The 21,597-nt window shown below is 38.3% G+C and overlaps 1 protein-coding gene across 1 annotated transcript in view; it reads left to right on the top strand.

Annotated features, from left to right (window-relative positions):
• Positions 1–21,597, top strand: part of BCLAF3 (BCLAF1 and THRAP3 family member 3) — a 35,657-nt gene that overhangs the window by 4,454 nt on the left and 9,606 nt on the right. The window contains exons 3-8 of the mRNA XM_054714903.1: positions 461–1,129; positions 10,440–10,612; positions 12,774–12,891; positions 13,577–13,637; positions 15,128–15,243; positions 21,240–21,342. Coding sequence (XP_054570878.1) covers positions 461–1,129; positions 10,440–10,612; positions 12,774–12,891; positions 13,577–13,637; positions 15,128–15,243; positions 21,240–21,342 — 1,240 coding nt within the window. The remainder of the gene's footprint in view (positions 1–460; positions 1,130–10,439; positions 10,613–12,773; positions 12,892–13,576; positions 13,638–15,127; positions 15,244–21,239; positions 21,343–21,597) is intronic.

The raw sequence follows: 21,597 nt of genomic DNA, 5'->3' as shown, positions 1-21,597 counted from the left end.
ATCCTATATAATAAAAGAGGAATATGCTAATTATCCGTTAAGCCTCACGTTTAATGACCAATTGCATAACAAACGGATCACGGATCTGCAGGAGGGTGGGGCAGCGGAGAGCTACAGTACGGGGCAAGGCAGCAAGCAAGTGGGAGGCAGAGATCTACAGGAGGGGGCAGGGCAGCAAGCTATGAAGGGGGCACGGGCGGGGGGGGGGGGCGGGCGGGGGAAGGAGCTACAGGAGGCCGGCAGCGACCTACTGGCGCACGTGCGCAGGGCTACTAGTTGAAAAATAAAATGGTATTTCCTCTCTAACTACCTTGGGCCTCTGTGAGTTGGCGTGAAGGATTAGAGGGTAACTTTGCCACTGCATTCTCCATTTAAAGCCATGCTACCCAGTGCTGCACACACAGAAGTTCTCACTTTCTTCTCTGTAGTGCGAAGTATAAATTGCTTTATGTCACCACAGGTATCTTGAAGATCGCGATTGCAGAAAATATAGACACACATCAAAAAGATCTACAGGCAAGAAGAGGTATGAAAACAGAGACCCTTCTAGAAACTCACATCGGAAGTCTAGGCATTATCTTTCACCTTACCGAGATAAGAAAGGTCAGCGGCACCTTCGGCACCTTCGACACCGAGCTCATCGAGCTCATCGACATGCTCGGAGGAAATCCCCAGAGACCAGTTCAGCAACCAAGGTATCCAGGGACTATCGCCACAAACGTCGTAAGACCTCAGATGAGGACCAGGACTTTTCTGATGGAAGAACTGAGACATACCCGAAGGAGGAAGATAGGAAATACATTTCTCAAATTGGCCTTGCAAAAATAAAGTCCAGTTATTTTAATGCTAGAAGAGACAGAGAGACTGAAGATGGGCAAGTCCAAGAAGCTGCTGAACCATTTAAGAAAGACTGTACTCCCTCTACTGATTCAGATAAAAGCAATGTTATCTTGAGACCCTATAATGGCAAACGGAAGAAGAAAAGGAGCAAAGAAAGGGATGGCAGAAGAGAGAGGAACTCTTCCAGTAACCAGTTTAATGAAAGTAAACATTCATCTGCTAGTCTTAGGAAGAAATCAAAATCACTTATAGTTAAAATAGATGTGAAGAAAACAGTAAATACACCCAGGTATTATCTTGTTTTTTTTTTTCTTAATGATATTTAATATCTATTTTGCCACCTTTATTAGAAGCTTTGAAAATGAAATTAATAGTGTGTTTAGAGTCCTTTAAGGGGGAGGAATTGCCTAGACTTTTTAAAAAAGCCTTTTAATGAGGTTGACTCTCATGATTAGTAATGTGAGCTGATATGTTTGCTTGTTTCCGAGTTGTATCTTCAGATGCTTTTTTGGGGCAGAGCATTCTATGGAGTTGTTCTTCATTAATTTGCATGTTATTATGCTGCCAGATTCTCTGTATTCAAGGATAAGCTGGGTGGAGTTCAAGGAGACCTATTCCTTGCTCAGTTTCTGAGAGCCTATTTTCCCTATTGCCTGAAATTCAGAATTTTTTACCTGGAAGGGACCTTAGAAGGCCCTGATTTTATAGAGCCGGAGAGTGAGGCCCTGAGATATGAAGTGACTTGTTTAAGTCAGAGTGCCTGGGTCTCAAATCTGTGTGATCCCTGTGACTCAAAGAAGCTGGTGACTTAACATGGTTCTTGATGCCATCTCAAAACGACTGGGGCTCACTCAACCTACTAGATTCTCCTAGGTATAGAAATTAGGTTAGAGTCTAGACTCTAGAAAGAGGCCTATTTATAAGATATTTGGTTTAGCTCTAATGATTTAAAAAATAGACTACTGTTGTAATACGTTATATTCTACTAAAGTGGTTTGCATGCTTTCTTGTATTATGAATATTACTTCTCTTTATGAATTCTGAGAAAAGCACTGCATTTGGCTATTTCAGTTAAGTCTGTTCATTACTTTAATACACCACCAGTATGTGGATAAAAGTGATGGATCATGTTGATTTCGTGCATTTATGTTCACAGTTGACTCATATATCTGTTTTTGAATAAAAACAGAGTGATGGGCCCGGCCAGTGTGGCTCAATGGTTGGGCGTCATCTGTGGGTCACAGTTCGATTCCTGGTAGGTTCGATTCCGGTCAAGGTGCGTGCCGGGGTTATGGGCTCGGTCCCCAGTGGAGGGCATGCAGGAGGCAGCCGATCAATGATTCTCTCTCATCATGGGTGTTTCTGTTTCTCTCTCCCTATCTCTTCCTCTCTGAAACCAATAAAAAACCAAACAAAAGTGATGGACCACATTGATTTGGTACATTTTAGGTTCATAGTTGACATATCTATTTGAATAAAAAATGAGAAAACAAAATCCAAGCTTAGGATGTGACAGGGAATTAGGTAAATCCAAAGTCACACCCCCCTTTTTTTTTTTTTTTACAAAAAATATTTTGTTCTTTTTCTTAAAGTTAGGTATGGCAGTCCCTCTCCCTCATTTGTTTTTGCACTTGCAAAATATACATATGTATATTTATATGTGCATAGAAGACATTTACAAGTACAATTATAGTACAGAAAGACACATACAGGTGGGAAAATAATTCATAATCCTACTACCCTAGGACAATTTTATTAATATTTTAGTACAATTCCTCTTGTTATTTTCTATGTATATTTTACATGGTTGTCATATTAATCCTCCTATATAATAAATCTCTAATATGCAAATTGACCCAATGGCTGAACGCTGTGATGTGCACTGGCCACCGGGGAGCAGTCGATCAATGCAGGAGCTGCCCCCTGGTGGTCAGTGCGCTCCCACAGGGGGAGCACCACTCAGCCAGAAGCCGGCTCATGGCTGGCGAGTGCATTGGGGGTGGCAGGAGCCTCTCCCGCCTCTGAGGCAGTGCTAAGGACCCCTCAGGGTCCCAGACTGCGAGAGGGTGCAGGCTGGCTGAGGGACACCCCCCCAGTGCACAAATGTCATGCACTGGGCCTCTAGTGTATTAATAATTTTGTATCCTATTTCATATAATATGTCTTAAATTATTGTGTGCTATTATATTTTCTACTATTCTTCATTTTAAGAGCACAAAGGCTGCTATACACATCAAACTTAGAGATGTTAAGCTCTTTTTCTTTCTAACATTATATCATGAAATCCTCAGATATACAGAAAAGTTGAAAGAATTATACATTGAACACCTATATACCCACCACCTAGAGTCTACAATTGATATTTTACTCCACTTTTATAATCACATATCTGTTCATCTATTCATCTGTTGTTCCATCTTATTTTTTGATGCATTTCAAAGTGAATTGCAAATATCAGTACACTCCCTTTTAAATACTTCTCTATTTAATTTTTGTTTATAGTTTTTTTTCTTTTGAAGTAAAATTACATTTAATCAAAACACAGAAAGTCTTGAATTCTTTTATGTAAGTAATGATACCCCAACATTTAATAATGAAGTATTTTATACTTAAAAGGGAATAAATTGGCTGTAGCGCTTTTTGTTTGTTTTTTAATCCTCATCCAAAGAGTGAGGATATTTTTCCCATTGATTTTTAGAGAGAGTGGAAGGGAGTGGGGAGAGGAGAAGAGGGAGAGGGAGGAGAGAGAAACATCAGTGTGTCTCATCTATTGGTTGCCTCCCACATGTGACCCAACCTGGGGCAGGGATCGAACCTGCAACCCAGGTACCATGCCCTTGACTGGAATCGAACCCAAGACCCTCTGGTGCAACACTCTAACCAGTGAGCCATGCTGGCTCGGGCTGGCTATAGCACTTTTAAAGAGTACTAGAAATAGCAGTGTTTAAGGGTTTTATTTTAAAGATACTGAACACTGTTAATTTTATAATATGATATTGAGAAATGGCAGCTTGATCTTCATCATGTGCCACAAAAGTGAGCTTCCTAAAATTGAGGCTGCTATATCTTTTTTGTGAATTTATAAACTATAATTTTGTGAAATTTCATGGCCTATCAGTGGGGCCTGTCAGCATGTTTGAATTACCTGACAAGGACCTGAAAGATGGCTTGTATAAACAAAACCTTCCACTAAAAATCCTTTCTATTAAAAAAGCTGAAGAATGAATAACTTAATAACTATATGCATCTTTTCAGTCTGCTAAAGCATAATGCTCAACAAACTTTTTTAGTGTAATTATTTATTGACTAATGAGTTGTGGAAGAGTTTTGTGGGGTTGGGTTGAATTATGTATGGACTCATGAAGTATCCATAAAACAAAAGTAGTTAATGCTAACCTCAATAGAGTCATGTTCTCAACTATTACTATACATTAGATTTTCCTCTACTTGCAAATATTAAAATACCCCTAGAGTGGGGAGAGGAGTATGTTGGTTAAAATCTAGAGAGTTTATCCACATTTTTTTGGAAAGATTAAGATGATTTTGTGATTTCTTTTCATAGCATTGGTCAAGTATTGACACATTTAGTTAAAAACATATGGCGATCACCTAGTGATTTTTCTAGATTCCAGTTTGTATGTAGAGCAGCAGTAGATACTTATTTGAATGTTCACTGCATAATTCTAGTGACCCTCTTGGTCAGAAACTGCGTTATCAGAGGTAGAAGTTATATATGTCTCATAATTATATGTTTCAGAATGTAAGTTAGGGAGTCACAATATGAAAATTTGTACTAAGGTTATCATGAACCCCAAAAAAACCTGTTGTATACATCGGAAGTCTTGGGGCAGATAGAGTTATGGTTTAATGTTGGGCTCAGTGGTAGGAAGGAAGTGGAGGGAGGAGCAGGGGGTGCCTGTCTCTGGAGAAGAATAAGCTGGTGCAGATGGACCGGAGGTTCCTCTCACCTCCCTAGGTGCTGGTGTTAGATACCTAGGATGGGAAGGTTGGCTAGCAAAGTTGATATTGGACTGAGCATATTAGCCACAATTTAATCCTTTTATTTCTCACTGAAGAAATACAAAGAAGACCTCCGTACCCCCATCTTATCTTTTCCCATTCTGAAAGGGGATGAGGTGGGTAATGGGCCCCAGAAGACATTGGAGCCCTGGTGATCTGAGGAAAGGGGTTCAGTGTAGGTGGGGGAACAGTGTAAAAAATCGTAGCGAGGACTGAAAGAAGGTAACCTAATAATACAAGTTTACCTATGATAGGCACTGTTCAGCTGGAGGCAGAAGAAGCTGTGGGTGGAGATATTTTTGTGATATATAAGCCTGCTGCCTCACTGTTATGTATCACCAAAAAGTAAGGCTTTTCCTCCCTAAAATATTTCATATATAATAATAAATTAATGGAGAGAAGATTCCCTTTTATTCCTATCACCCTAGCTTCTCCTAGTGGTTCTCAATGGTTCTAATATAGGGAGGTGAACATTCTGTTTGGGGTTGGGGTACATAGGTTTTTGTCTCCTGGTGGGTCACTGAGTAGTTCTGTGACATTGGGCAGGCCACCTAGCCATGCCTTTTTGGGCCCAAATTAACCTGCATTTCCTCCTGGCTATATGAGTCTGCTCCAATTGGCTGGTAACTATTGAAGTTGGATTGACAGGCTTATCATAGCATTCTCTGAACTTTTGTGTATATTTGAGATTCTATATTATAAAAAATAAAATATTTAAATTTTTAATTGCTCTAAATTAAGTAAAAATTTGAAAATAAAAAGTAAGCCAAGAAAGTTAAAAAACAAAATTAAATTGGCTTCATTAGAATTTGGAAGTCTGTTAATCTTTTTAGCTGACTCTCATTTGAAATGATGCAAATCATTTTCTGTTTATCATTTATTCATTCAGCAGGTATCTTTTGAGGATCTACCGTGTGTGAGACAGCCTGTTAGGGTACCCTGGGACTAGATGGGCATAAGATTAGGCTTCTTCTCCTCTGGTCTTACAGACAATAGGACGATCTTGGTAATACCATGGTATAGTGAGTGATGTGTGAAGTGGTGTGCAACTCCAATGATCTCAAGCTGGGAGACTTAGGGAAGACTTCCTTCAGGAGTTGACACGGAGCTAGGCTTTGAAGGTTATGGTGTGTTTTAGACACGTGATGACAAGATGAAAGACATTTTATGTTTATAGATTAACAAAGGCAGAAACCACACGCAGGGGCTTTAGAGGTACAGGAGGCTGCGAAGGCAGGACTGCCGCACAGCCAGCCTGATTTGACAGGATTAGCTAATAGGAGAGGACAGGTGGCTCAGTTCTGCTGCCAGGGGAACACCTCCTATGAGGAGGCTTGGAATGACATTGGGGTTGGCAAGGCCAGTTAGGGGATTTCTGTGAAACAAATAATGAGATGCACAATTAAGGGAGTAGCAGTCTCCCTAACTCTTTTTCCCTCAACCCCCAAAATTCTAAATGTGTTCTTCAGAAGACAGGAGCGAATTAATAATTGGGAAAGTGCTTTATGAACTGTTAGATGCTGTACAAAATGTTAATTATATTTGGAAGAAAACTAAGAAAAGAAAACCTTTATGTGTTTTATGGATTTTGTTACCTTTTATAAGCTTTCAAAGGGCAGCATTTTTTTGTTTGTTTGTTTATATTTTTATGACTTCAGAGAGGAAGGGAGAGGGAGAGAGAGATAGAAACATCAATGATGAAAGAGAATCATCAATTGGTTGCCTCCTGCACACCCCCTACTGGGGATTAAGCCTTCAACCCAGGCCTGTGCCCTGACTGGGAAACAAACCTGGGACCCTGTAGTCCACAGGCCAGTGCTCTATCCACTGAGCAAACTGGCCAGGGCAGGATTTTTTTTTTTTTACTGTTGTTTTGCCATGCAGTTGGTGGTTGTTTTTTTTTTTTTTTAAAAATGGATCTTAGCTGTGTATAAGAGGAAATTAAGGTTTAATGTAGCTTTTTATGTTTTCTTATTTATTTATGTACAACACTTAGGACATCAGGGAAAATATCGTTAAACAGAAAAAAATGGGGAGGGGTTGAGATTTAATCAGACCAGTTTAGAATACAGATATTTGGCTATATTTAATTTTTCTTTTTAATTCGTGAACCTGGTTATGTGCCCTGACCGAGAATCGAACCCGCAACCTTTCAGTGCACGGGACAATGCTCCAACTAAGCCACAACAGCTAGGGCTATATTTTAATTTTTTAACTGTCTAAAATTTATCTCAGTGAATATTTGGTCTTTTAAGCTTAGCTACTTGTGTTAGGTATATTTCCTGAAATTGTTAAATTGCTCATCAATAATGTCACAGGAAATAGTAAAAAGGAAAATGTGAACTAAGAGGTGATTAAATTTATAAATGTAAATACCTAGAACATTTTTTATTCTCAAGTCTCAAGAAGGTTTTTAATATAGCAAAAGCATAATTGTTTTTAAAAAACTAAAATTTTAGGTTATATTATTTTCATGGATATTTTCTAGAAAATAATTATTTCAACATTTTTTATTAACAATCTTGCAGTGGAGTAATCCTAGGATACATTTTTTAACTGATAGCAAGTTTTAAACACTAATATTTGAGGAATTAAATATAGCTTCACTGTATACCACATTACTCCTATGGATTGAGGGTTGGGCATGGAGTGGGTATAAGAGTTATGCCAGGAATAATAAATTACATGTAAATTTTAATAATTACTGAAAGCATTTATCAACTCATTTCCTCTTGGGAGAAACTGAGGCTATAATAAAAACTTATCCATTGATTTTCTCTTATGGATATATTTTTATAGCTGTATTTAAATGTCTTATTTTTCTTCTATAAAATGTTTTTAAAAGCTATGTTATTCCTTGGTATGGCAGGCTTTTTGTACCATAAAGCCCCTTTAAACAGAGAGCATTTATAGTTTTTGTTAGTGAAGGTTGTTACAGGGCCATTCTAGCTTTTATCACTAAATGCCTCTTAGCTAGTTATCAGATACACAGTGGGAAGCTTGGAGCAGATTAGAAGAGAAGGGAAATGGGCCTTCTCATGAACATCTTTCTAATGAATCAAGGAATCCACAGCAGTGGCACCAACCTGCTGCATAATCACTTCTCCTCCATATTCCTGCCTTGGCGGGGAGTTGTCTCAATGGTGCTGATCTGAGAGCAGGGAGCACAGAAAGTCAGATGGAAGCCTTTCCTCTGATAAGTTAAAAATAGGCACTTAAAACCATCTTGTTAGAGGAGGGAAATGAAAAAAAAACAAACACGTTTTATTGGTTTCAGAGAGGAAGGGAGAGGGAGAGATAGAAACATCAGTGATGAGAGAAAATCTTTGATCGGCTGCCTCCTGCATGCACCCAGTGGGAATCGAGCCCGCAACCCAGGCATGTGCACTGACTGGGAATTGAACCGTGACCTCCTGGTTCATAGGTCAATGCTCAACCACTGAGCCACATCAGCCGGGTAGGAATGAAAAATTATTTTTTAAAATACATTTTATTGATTTTTTTACAGAGAGGAAGGGAGAGGGATAGAGAGTTAGAAACATCGATGAGAGAGAAGCATCGATCAACTGCCTCCTGCACACCCCCCACTGAGGATGTGCCTGCAACCAAGGCACATGCCCTTGACCGGAATCGAACCTGGGACCCTTCAGTCCCCAGGCCGATGCTCTATCCAGTGAGCCAAACCGGCCAGGGCAGGAATGAAAATTTTTAATTAAAAAATATGGCCCTGGCTGGGTGTTGCAGTTGATTGGAGCATTGTCCCTTGCACCAAAAGGTTTTGGATTCGATTCCCGGTCAGGGCACATACCCAGGTTGCGGGTCCGATCTCTATTCAGGGCACATATGGTAAGCAACCAATTGATGTTTCTGTCTAAAAAGAATATCTGTAAGCCCTTTATAACCCTAAAGCAGTTATTGATATATGTCTTTTATGTGACTTAAATAAATAAATCTGTGCACATGTACACCCACACCCCCAAATGTATCCATTTGGTTGGTTTTTATTATATGAAGAAGTATCATTTTTTTCTATTGGTGCTGCTGTATTTATTGATTGATTGGTTGGTTAGTTTACTGGAGTAAGGAAAGCTTTATTGATGGAGAAGGTGCCAACCAAGAAGATGGGATCTATGCTGCTGTTATATAAAACACTGGAGGCCCGATGCACAAAATTCGTGCAAGAGTAGGCCTTCCTTCCCCCAGCTGCTGGCACCGGCTTCCCTCCAGCACCCAGAACCTGGGCTTCTCTCGCAGCCCCGGCTTTGGCTTTGTCCAGAAGGTTGTCTGAAAGGACGTCGGGTTTAATTAGCATATTATGCTTTTATTATAGATATTACAGGTTTCTCTCTTGGATGTATCTTCAGAGCCTGTAGCATACTCATAAAGAACCCTAGTAGTTATAGATCTCAAATATTTGGACAGTGAACTTGATTTTTGGCAAGAGCCCAAAGCTATTTAGAGTTAAGTGCAGAGGAGTAAGATGGGTGTAAGCTGGTTAGTGCCATTTTGTGTTCAAAATGAGGTATAAAGATAAAATAATGAGACATTTTCTTCTGTGACACATAAGCTGCCTCCAGATGAAGAATTTAAGAGTAGTTTTACGCAAGAGCAGCATTCTTGGAATAAGGTCTAGTTTCCCATTAGGGCACTTGGAAGGATTATGTTCATATGAATGCTTGACCTCAGGCATGTAAAGCAAAATAATCTGGATATCCATTAACTCAGTGCCATGACACCTTCCCCATAGGGCTGTTGTAAAGATGAATTGAAATCATGTTTGTAAGCTCTAAGCCCCTGTTTTTGGCATACGGTAAGCTCTCAATAATTGTTAGCTATATGTCATAATAATAGCTTTATAATGGTACCTAAGGGTAAGGAGAGCTCTTAATGAAAGTTATAAAGATTCAAAAAGCATTAAAGTTGTAAGATAGCTGGGTTTATATAATAAACGGTAGCATTTCTTTAAGGATACATTTAGGGTAAACACTATAATTAGTTCTAATGATCATAACTTTGCTAACAACTGAGACTATTTTCTGAGAGTTTAGTGAGATTTTCTAAGTGATTAGATTAATCTCAACAGAATTTAATTTCAAAATATTATTCTAAGCTTCTCATTACTGATATAGAGATATAAGGATTTCAGTGAAGTCAGAGAAGTTATTATGTTTGATAACAGCTTTTAAAGTGTGGTATTTTAAGATACTATAAGCTTGCTGGATTTATAATTTTATGGATATTTGGGAGTAGAAAATAATCTAATTGATTATTTTTTGCATATAGAGTGTATTTAATGCCTTGCTGTATTGTTAAAGTAAAAATTATTTAACTCAGTATTTTGAGATTCTTATTATTAAAGTGGCAAATATTTCATGATCTCTGATTTGAAAATAACTCAAAACCATGCATCTATAGCTATTTTCTCCTCATCATTGTACACATTTTATGGCATACAATTTAGTGCCTTAATTATAAGAAAAGATAAACATCTTTTTAGTTTTATAGCTATCTTGATTAATTTTTAGTAAGTGTTTTTCTCAGTAAAATACTTTCAAATTTACATTTGCAAATTATTCTAGCGTTCCTTTTAGCATGACAGAGAGACAGATATCACGTGATTTGGTTGCTGTTGGCAGTCAAAGTGAGAACTTGGATCCAGTGTTTGAACATCTTGACTCAACTCAGAATACTGAAAACAAATCTACAGGAGAATTTGCTCAGGAAATCATAACTGTAATTCATGAAATTAAAGGTTGGTATATTTTGCACATACATTAGGGGTAACACAAGAATAATGTACTGACTTTTCATGAGATATAGGAAAACATCTGTGATATTGTATAGTAATTCATATTCATTATCAGCTAGATCATTAATTAGGAAATCTATTGAAGAGAGTAGCAGATATTAATTCAAGCCTAGTTGTTTATTTAAGTATTTATTTATTTATTTATAAATGTATTTTATTGATTTTTTACAGAGAGGAAGGGAGAGAGATAGAAAGCTAGAAACATCGATCAGCTGCCTCCTGCACACCCCCCACTGGGGATGTGCCCGCAACCAAGGTACATGCCATTGACCGGAATCGAACCTGGGACCTTCCAGTCCGCAGGCCGACATTCTATCCACTGAGCCAAACCGGTTTCGGCTTAAGTATTATTTTAAAGAGTGCTAGACTCTCAAGGTAGCATGACACCTAGGCCTAGTTATGCTTTATATGTAGTTCCAATAACCTGGTGCTTCAACTCATAGTAGATTATAAATCAAAAGTTACAAAGGGAGAGGTTGCCTGCTACAAAAGACCTGTGAACTGAGAGCAGCAAGAAAAAATAACTGATAACAGAACATGAAGGAGGAAGCAACAAAAATACAAATATGAAACAAGAAATCTGGTGCACCCTAACCAGTTTGGCTCAGTGGATAGAGCGTCAGCCTGCGGACTCAAGGGTCCCAGGTTCGATTCCGGTCAAGGGCATGTACCTTGGTTGCGGGCACATACCCAGTAGGGAGTGTGGAGGTGGCAGCTGATCGATGTTTCTCTCTCATCGATGTTTCTAACTCTCTAGCCCTCTCCCTTCCTCTCTGTAAAAAAAAATCAATAAAATACATTAAAAAAATAAATCTGGTGATATTCTTTTAAAAAAAAGTTTTTCTTGATTTCAGAGAGAGGAAGGGAGAAGGGGAGAGAGATAGAAACATCACGGAGAGAGAAAAATTGATTGGCTGCCTTCTGCACACCCCCTTCTGGGGAATGAGCCTGTAACCCAGACATGTGCCCTGACCAAGAATGGAGTCTGAGACCTCCTAGTGCATGGGATGACAATCAACTGAGCCACCACACAGGCTGGGCGGGTGATATTCTTAATGCCCCTGAGGGCATTATAGGACTTTATGCCAGGAGGGTGATGCTTAGTGATCAATAAAAGATTCCAGTTTTGATTTGGCATACTTTATAACATTAGGGAGTTGCATAATACATACTTTAAAGATTTGCATTTACTTGTTTTGTTATGCGGGCCAATTTCTATCAATTGAAAAATTAGGTAGAACAACTTTCCTAAATGATCCTGCATAAATAAGGCCATTATGGGTATTATAAACTAGACACCTTTGAGAATTCCAAAATTTTTATTTTATATATCTTACTAGATAATTGCATTAATCTTTCCTTACATACATAAAAATATATTTCAAAAATGAATTATTTTCTCTGCATCCCTCAAACTAAGGCATATATTTCCTTTGAAGTATAAGGTCTAAAACAATTTGCCTTTAGTTCCAGCCCCTCTTACCCAAAGGAAGTGTGATTCTTGGCAGAAAGGGAGCTGGCATTGCAGAACAATAACTGCAAGTTAGGAAAAATGTTTGCTTAAGTAGCATTCTGATGAGTCAAGTGTATTATCTTTCTATCCTGTTAAAAGCCTGTAGCATAGCTGATTTCAGAATGTCTTCATGAACTTCAGTTAATGTTAAATGGCATTAGGAGGCCTTCTGTGATATGTAAACATAACATTTAGCGTTTGTTCAGAATCATTTTTATATTTCCAGGTTGTTTTTAGAGTTACTTTTCACTTGAGGTGAACTAGAGCTTCTCAAATACAGTAGTTCCTGTCTTGGAGAAGAAAGCTCCTCACTTTGAGAAAGCTACTGTCTTTGTCCCCAACAAGTAAGCAGGCATATCAAATAGGAACAGCATTTATGGGTTAATAAATCAGGTCTGTTACTATTGCCTGGGCTTGAGAAAGCATGAGAGCACTATGAATTAGTCTGTGGAATGTTTAGGTCCCACATATTTTCAAGAGAAAACAGTTTGGATGATTTTTAATAATCCCTTCTTCCTGTGCTTATATATATAATCTTTTAAAAGCAATCAGTTTTACACTGAGATAAAACTTTCTTTTTTTTCCCCCCAGCAAATAATTTTCCATCATCTGGCATTACTCTACATGAGCGTTTCTCAAAAATACAAGATACACAAGCTACAAAAGGTGCAAATGAAACTAAACCGACTTTAGATCCAGAAATTTGCAGGTAATGATTAATTACTGTATGCCCACTTAACTCAGGTGAATAAGCCTCAGAAGAGATGCGGGAAGGTGCTGCCTCCTGGGCTTGCTGTAGACTCTAGGACTGGATTTCCTGCCTAAAAATAGGACAAACCCAAGCAGGTACTGGGCCTGTGCACTGTGAGGGGATAGGTTGTACTGAAGCCATTGACTAGCATTGTTTAATGTGGAGGACTTTGAAAATATTTTCATACCTAACTTTGATTCTGCTGTGTCTATAGTAATTGCCTACCGAAGTTATCACTGGAAGAGTGAAAGACAGTTGTTGAGCCATTGAAATCATGGATTGCTTCATGTGGTCAGAAATGGCTGTTCTAAGAACAGCTGGATGAAAACATATGTGTCTTCTGCTACTGGCACCTATTTTGTGAGCTGAGTTGAATCAATGTTAGACGGCAGCAGATCACTGGAGTAAAGTTTAAGGTTATACGGGCTAGTGACTTGAGAATCACTAAGGTGTCACTGGGATGTTCAAAGGATATGTATGTCTTGGGAAACTGCCACATAGATGAAAAACTACCTGGTGGCAAATTTCTTTTGCTTCCTCCAAGACATACCAGTTTTACTTCAAATTCCATTCTGTAGTAATGGAATCAAGGTATCAGTGTATAACGTAATTATTTGATTGTAATATGCCTTTATTATTTTAGGAAAATAGATATGTGTTTGGCTGAGCTTCGGAATAAAAATACGGTATGTGGTTCAGAACAGGTAAGTGAATACCATTTTTGTTGAGAGGTTATTTTATCGTTGGCATAAGGAACGGGAAAGGGAACTGGGGATTGGGAGTAACAATAAGGGAGTTAAAGTAGATGAAGAAGAAGGATTGGGATCCAAGAATCTGAAACTTACAAAGCTCTTCATGGGATTCTAGTTATTGGCCAGGTTGCAGAAAGACAACTGACAAAAGACAAGAGAGACAGTCCCTAAAGGCAACAGCTTTGTAAAATTGACACAAAATTATAACACTTAATATTCATTCCAAAACTTTACACTGCAAAGCTTGTAGAAAGTATGTTTGATACCTAGTTTTTCCAAAGTAGTTGCATAATGTATTTTTAAATAATATGTAGGGTTAATTCAAAAGAACTTAGTTTTATTTGATATTGCCCTTCTGTTTATTGTAAAATGTGTGAAAGAGTATATGGAATATGAACTAGCAAAATAATGGAAATAATACTGAATTTTTTTATTGTCACATGTTGTGTGTGGTGGTTCTCACCCCAAACCTCCCATCACTCCCACCCATTTCTTGGCTAATTAGCAAAACTATCTTAACTAGCCAAGGGGGAAGAAAACTGGCTCTTGTTTTAGAAGTATATTAAGTTCTAAAAGAGCTGCTGGTTTATTCATTGAGAGTAAAGAGTTTTTGTTAAGGGGAGATTTTAATACATTTCTGATAGAATAAATAAATAATTGTTTTACTTGTGAATAGTTACAATTTTTGAACTTATGGAGATAGGTTAGTTTATTAAATAAATGAAATTTTCTGAAAATGTCTCCTTATCAAAGTACTGTAATCAACTGAAAGGAAATTTGAGGGTTTTTAAAAATTAGAGGCTAAAAAAAAAATCCTCTAACCCTTTAACACAAAATCTGGTTTGGTCATCTTTTCTTGGAGTCCTACATCTGGCATTTTAGAATAGTCACTATCATAGGACAGGCAGTTCTCCATGCTTTTTTTCTTTTTAAACTGTAATAACACTCTTTGTATGTAAAAAGCTCTGAATTCCCCATGACCTTTTATGATTGAGACTTTTAAGTTTCAATTAAATTTTTTTCAAACACTTTTCAATAAGTGTTTTTCTATGGTAACTTCCACATTAGCATAATTTAAATGCTTGTACATTATTCCTTTAACTTAAATTTACCATAAAATCATTCTTCCCTTCCCCTTTAATTTTTTAGTATTTAAGTTGCTTTCCATTGTTTTTTTGTTGTTATTTTAAATATAGCATTTTGAATATATTTGGGTAGATTGCCTTTTCTTTGGGATAGAGTCCCAGAAGTGGGATTCCTGGTTCAATGCCATAAGCTTTTCTTATTCTGTAACTAAAAATATTTTTATTAGTTTACACTACAATTAATAGGATGAGTATAAGATAACTTATTTAGGACTTTTACTTAAGGTTCTTTTTAGATATGGTCTTTGTGCAACTAACAGTAATGTGAATGGTTTGTCTTCTGTCAAAATTCCTCAGACTCTGGTCAAAGTAATAGATCCAAATGACCTACGACATGACATTGAAAGAAGGAGAAAAGAACGGTTACAGAATGAAGATGAGCACAGTTTTCACATAGATAGTGCTGCAGAGAGGTAATCCGTAGATGAAAAACATCCTGTTATCAGGGAGTTTTTGGTATCAGCGTATATTTTTCAATATTTTTGTGTGTGGTGATAATTCTCATTTTAGCGTAGGGATTTAATCCTTCAAATCTATTTTATATGTTTAGGTAGAATCTATTAAAATGTTTCAAGTTATTCACTGATCCTCATATGCTGTTTGATTTAAAAAATAGGAATTATGAGGAATAGGTGAATATTTGAGGTCTTGATAATTCGAGAAAGGAGTATAACAGCTTTTTAAATATTAGCAAGAGCCAGGACCAGCAAGTTTATGGATTATTTGGCTCTAGCTGATTCAAACTTGGACATACTTTGCCCTTTAGATTCTGGTATTCTTTGAATATTGCAAAATTTGCTGAGGTCAGTGCAGTTCTCTTTCAGAACTCTTCAGGAATGTCTGACCATAAAACAGGCAGGTGTAGTAGAAAATGCAAAGGAACCCTAGCTGGTTTGGCTCAGTAGCTAGAGCGTCGGCCTGTGGATGGAAGGATCCTGGGTTCAATTCCGGTCAAGGGCACATGCCCGGCTTGCGGGCTTGATCCCCAGTAGGGGGCATGCAGGAGGCAGCCGATCAATGATTCTCTTTCATCATTGATGTTTCTATCTCTCTCTCCCTCTCCCCCCCTCTCTGAAATAAATAAAAATATATTTTAAAAAAGTAAAGAAAATGCAAAGGAGACCAGAGTTTGAACCCCACCTCTGCCAGTTTGTAAGCTCTTGGGCATACTTGCTTAGTTTCCTCTCTAAAATGAGAATACCTAATTGGCGATGGAGAGGTTAGAATAGTAAATGGGCTGGTACATGCAAAATACGTATGCCATGCCATGACAATTGATTGGCAGTAGTTTCTTGTTTTTCTTTCCCCATACTGATGCCTCTTTTTAGGGGCTCTGAGTATTGTAGGATGGCCCAAGTTCATCTCTAGTTCTAAAAACTATGTGGAACTCATGGCAATGGTGGGACCCCATGTGATTATGTGGTATAATTGAATGGGACAAAATTTCCAGTTCACCCCAATAGTTCTCATACTATTTGGATCTCCCAGAAAATGTAAATATATGACTAGAAAGGGCAAATGCTAATTCCCTTTTTATGGTCCTTAGTGTCAAATTACTGATATTTGACTAGACTTTTTAAAATATATATATTTTTATTGATTTCAGAGAGGAAGGAAGAGGGAGAGAGAGAGAGAAACATCCATGATGAGAGATAATCATGGACTGGCTGCCTCCTGCAAGTCCCCCACTGGGGATTGAGCTCACAACCCAGGCATGTGTCCTTGACCGGAATTGAACCCGGGATCCTTCCATCCACAGGCCGACTCTCTAGCCACTGAGCCAAACCGGCTAAGGCTTGACTATACTTTTAAGTCAAGTCTATGATTAACTAAGTCTTAAGTCAAAATATATGGAGTTTGTTTAAAACTGCTTGATTCTGACAATAAGTTTGGGACCAATTAAAGGATAGCAAAACTGTGTTGAGGCATATAAAAAAATTGAAAGTAAAATAGTAGCTCAGCCGGCGAGACTCAGTGGTTGAGCGTGGGCTTATGAACCAGGATGTGACGGTTCAGGTTGTGGGCTTGATCCCCAGTTTGGATCATGAAGGAGGCAGCCAATCAATTAATGATTCTCTCTCATCATTCTCTCTCTCCCTCTTCCTTCCTCTCCGAAATCAATAAAAACATGTATATATATTTTAAAAGTTTAAATCTCATTCTTTGGTGGGTGAAAGTGTCTAGTTTCCTAAGATGACACGGCATGACTGCTATTTAGTGACACAAGCTCTCATGCTTTTCTTGACTCAGCAAGTGTAAGAGACTCAGTGTACCAAGAAAGGATTTTAAAACTAGTTAAGATAATCAACATATTATAAAGACCGTGGAATGCTTCAGAATATATCTTCACCCTTTGAGCACTGAATTCAACACCTGGCTCTGTAGTGACTGACATTAAACAATTTATTTTATCTCTATTTCCTCGGCTGTAAAACAGAGATAAGAATTATACTTACCTCACAGTGGTGGCTAAGGCTAAATAGAGTGATGCATGTAAGGTACAGAGTAGCTGGTCAGTGATACCTATTATCAGTGTTAGCTTTGAGGATGGTGTAGCATGCAAAGATTTTTTTCCCACAAGATGTCTTTTGCTGGGTCAGTTGGTGGTGTAGTGGAACCATGAAGTTTTTTTTTTTTTTAATTGCGATATTACCATAAAATTCACCCTTTGAAAGTGAACGAACAATTCAGCATTTTTTTAGTATACTCACAAAGCTGTACAACTGTTACCACTGTCTAATTCCAGAGCATTTTCATCACGCCCAAAAGAAACCCTGTACCCATTGGTTGTCACTTCTTATATCTCCCTCCGGCCTGCCCCTGGCAACCACTAGTCTACTTTTGTCTGTTTTGATTTGACTATTCTTGACATTTCATATAATTGCAGTCATCTTTTATGTGGCCTTTTGTGACTGTTTTCATGCACCATCATATTTTTAACATTCCTCTATGTAGCATGAATATTCCTTTTACGCTGAATAATATTCCATTGTGTGGACATGTCACATTCTGTTTACCCATTCACCAATGGATGGATATTTGGGCTGTTTCTACTGTTTGGCAATTGTGAATAATGGTGCTGTGAACATTTGTGTGCAATTTTTTTTGTGGACATATGTTCTCATTTCTGTATACACTTAGGATTGCAATTGCTGGGTCATTGATAACTTTGCTGAACTAGAATTAACTTTATAAAAATCTTTTATTCATATAGTCAACAAATATTTATATAGTTAATTTCTATGTTCTAGTCATTCTAAGCACTGGGCATACAGTGAAAAACTGTATACCAAGCATTTGCCCTCATGGAGCTTATAATTTAGTGGTAAGAGAAAGAAAAAAATAACAAATAAATATATTTCAGTCAGGGTAGGTGAAAGTAAGGCAGAGAGGAACTTTAATAGCGTGATAGTGTGTTATGTTTTTACTTACGATAGTTATGGAATGCACTTATGTTCGTGTGTTTTTTTAAATTGAGCAGGGATGTGAATTATGTGAGTTAGCCATAGGGTTTTTTTGAAGGGATAGTGCAAATGTGAAGACCTTGACGCAGAATCACACTTGCTCTTGTCTAACGATTAGAAAGGGGCCAGTGAGGTTGGAACACAGTGAAAAAGGGAAAGAGTTTGATGAGGCCAAATCACAAAGGGCATTGGAGAACATGAAGACTTTGTAATTTGCTCTGAGTGGGATTAGAAAACATTTTGGTTTCTAACCCAAGAAGAGACATAATCTCATTAAATTTTAAAGGGATCACTCTTCTTGTTGGGTGGAAAATGAACTGTAAGAGCTAGAGGAACAATTCTTTCTTTCTCATGTAAAAAAAAAAATTAGAGGCAGCAAGTCAGAGCATGGTAGGGTGGAGCCATTGGAACCAGGCTCCTTCGATCTTACTCCAGATAGCCCCTGCATATGGCACTTGCCTGGTGCTCCAAGATGAGCATTTGTGCCCTAGCCATCATGTCCACGTTCCCACCTTTTCTTTAAAGACTTCCTGGAATTTACATGTGATGCTTTGGCAACATCGATCTTAATTTAGTCTCCTGGCCATGCCTAGCTGCAGGGAGGCTGGGAAATACGTCCTTTAACTTGGACACTCACTTGCCTGGTCAAAAATCAAATATCAAAAAGTTACAAAAGTTTCATTGTGCTAAAATATGCATATCATATATTTTACCACTTTTAAGTGTACAGTTAATTGGTATTAGGTACATTCACAATGTTGTGCAACCATTACCACTGTTCACTTCCAGAAGTTTTTAATCTTCTTAAACAGAAACCCTGTACCAAGTAAACTGACTCTCCATGTACCGTGCCCCCAGCCCCTGATATCCTTTCCGTCTCTCTAAATTTGCCTATTGTAGTTACACACACACACACACACACACACACACACACGTAAGTAGAATCTTACAGTAATCGTCCTTTTGTGTCTGGCTTATTTGACTTAAAATGTTTTCATCCATGTTGTGTCATATGTCAGAATTCTGTTCTTTTTTTAAACTTCATTCCTTTATAAAGCGGAATGATATTCCATTGTATGGATATCCTCATCTTGTTTATCTATTTTTCTGTTGATGGACATTTGGGTTTCCATCTTTTGGCTATTGTGAACATTGGTGTTGTCATCTTTATTACAGCCACTCTAGTGGGCATAAAGTACTATTTCATTGGCATTTTGATTTGCATTTCTCTAATGACTAATGCTGTTGAGCATCTTTCCATGTGCTTTTTGTGTCTTCTTGGGAAACTATTCAAATCCTTTGTCCATTTTAAAATGGGATTCTTGTATTTTTATTATTGAGGTGTAAGGGTTATTTATAATTCTGGATACTATGCCCTTATCAGATATGCACTTTGCACAAAGGATCTTTTAAAGTCCATTATTTTGGTTATAGAAGTAGCAGAACATGCTAGTAGTAAATATCTGAAAGAATATAACAAAGAAGAAAAACAAAAATATAAGACATTCTTAATTTAACTAGTTAGAGATGACCACTGTTAATATTTAGTACATTTTCTATCACTTATTTCTGGGCATATATGTGTATATTTTAAATAATTGAAATTATCCTTATGATGTGGCTTTGCACCCTATTTTTTGATTTACTGTCATTATCAGGGGCATTTTGACAGAACATAGGGTGGGTTTTTTTTGTTTGTTTGTTTGTTTTACATTTCAAAAAACCCTGAGTGGCTAATTCATGTCAGGTTCTGGGGTCAGAGCTGGGGCCACAAAACGAACCATCCACGGTGCCCCTCTGAAGGGATCTCAGCTTGCAGGGTGAAACAGACAGGTGCCCCAGAAGTTACAAATGTAAGGGATCGTGTAGAGACCTGAGATGCTCCATATGCACTTAGCAGGGGTACCTAGGCCGCCGTAGAGGGGTCTGGGAAAGCCTTCCTGGAACCGCTGCAAATGGAGCTAAATCTGGAAGTTGCTCTAAGTTAGAAGGAACTTACAACGGAAGGAAGTGCACATGCAGAGGCGTGGAAACAGGAGAGACTGTGCCAGGAGCCACATGCAGCTAAACGTTCCGGAAGCTCAGTGTGCATGCTGGGGAGGGAGATTGGAATGAAGCAGCCAGGCAAGGCAGCAAGGGACAGAGCAAGAAGGGCCCCAGGGATCATGATGAAGAGTGTGGATTTTGTCCCCCTGTCACCGAGGGACAGAGACCTGTGGGATGGACTGAAGCAGGGCCAAGGGGGTGAGACATTTGTTCACTGTAGAGCAGAAAGGGTCTGAGGAGCACCATGGGGAGATGAGAGATGGAAAGGGAGAGGACTCCGAGGGCTATGGAAATGAGGCCCCAGGGCTGAAGGATAAGCCTAGGCAAGGACCTTTCCCTCCCACAGAGGGCTGCCCTCTCTCTGGGAAGAGCCCTTGTTGGCTTCTGGACCTAGTGGTGACAGTAGAGGGGGCTGTCCTTAGCTTTAGTGACCCAGCAGTGTCAGAGGCCCCAGCTCTGTCATGAGGGGACTTGGAGCCCATCACACACCTCATCTCTGGTGCTTTCATCAGTAAGAGTCTGTCGGCAAGAGGGGTCCAATGCTGCCAAAGGCTTGAGAGCAGTTATTCTCTACCTTCAGAAAATACACATTCTCATGGTCTCAAGGGGTGACAGCCCTCAGGAGGCCTGTCCTTGGACCCCAATTGAGAATGCTGGTCCAAGGAATACTGTTTTACCCCCGTTGCTAACTTCCACTCGGCTAAATAATGTTTGTTGAAAAATGAAGGTTTTAACCCTGAAAACTAGCATTTGTGATTTTAGTAGTGGTAGATCATTGAGAGTATTTTTACTGTTGTGCCACTTTGTCTCTGAAGGGGGTAATTTGATTTCTCATGTTTATTTGTTGGATAAAGGTAAACTAATAAAAGATTCTTATTTTCTGTCTCTCATTTTATTAGGAATAATCAGTTTTCCTGTTATTCATCTCATGCTGATAGCTTCCAAAACCCTCAATGTGTTATACAGTCGAATTCTAGAAAGTTTATTCAGACTCCTTACATGGTAAGGTTGCATTTCTAAATTTTTCATTCTTGTACATTCTGTCCTCCTCAGCTATATCTACATGTACAGGGATCACCAATATTTTTCATAATGTCTGTAACTAATTGTTCAGTAAGTATGGGTTATAATTCTTATGTTTAAGATTAAGATTCTGTTGAGGCATATAGTTATGACAGAAGAAATGGTCATCTCTTATTTGATTTAGCAGGATTTTATTGCACTTATTATAGTACTAGCTTTCTTTACTTAAGAACA

This window comes from Eptesicus fuscus, chromosome 1 (assembly GCF_027574615.1).
Source record: "Eptesicus fuscus isolate TK198812 chromosome 1, DD_ASM_mEF_20220401, whole genome shotgun sequence".
Taxonomy (NCBI): Eukaryota; Metazoa; Chordata; class Mammalia; order Chiroptera; family Vespertilionidae; genus Eptesicus; species Eptesicus fuscus.
The sequence above is the reverse complement of the archived record's forward strand: the minus strand, read 5'-3'. Positions and strand labels throughout refer to the sequence as shown.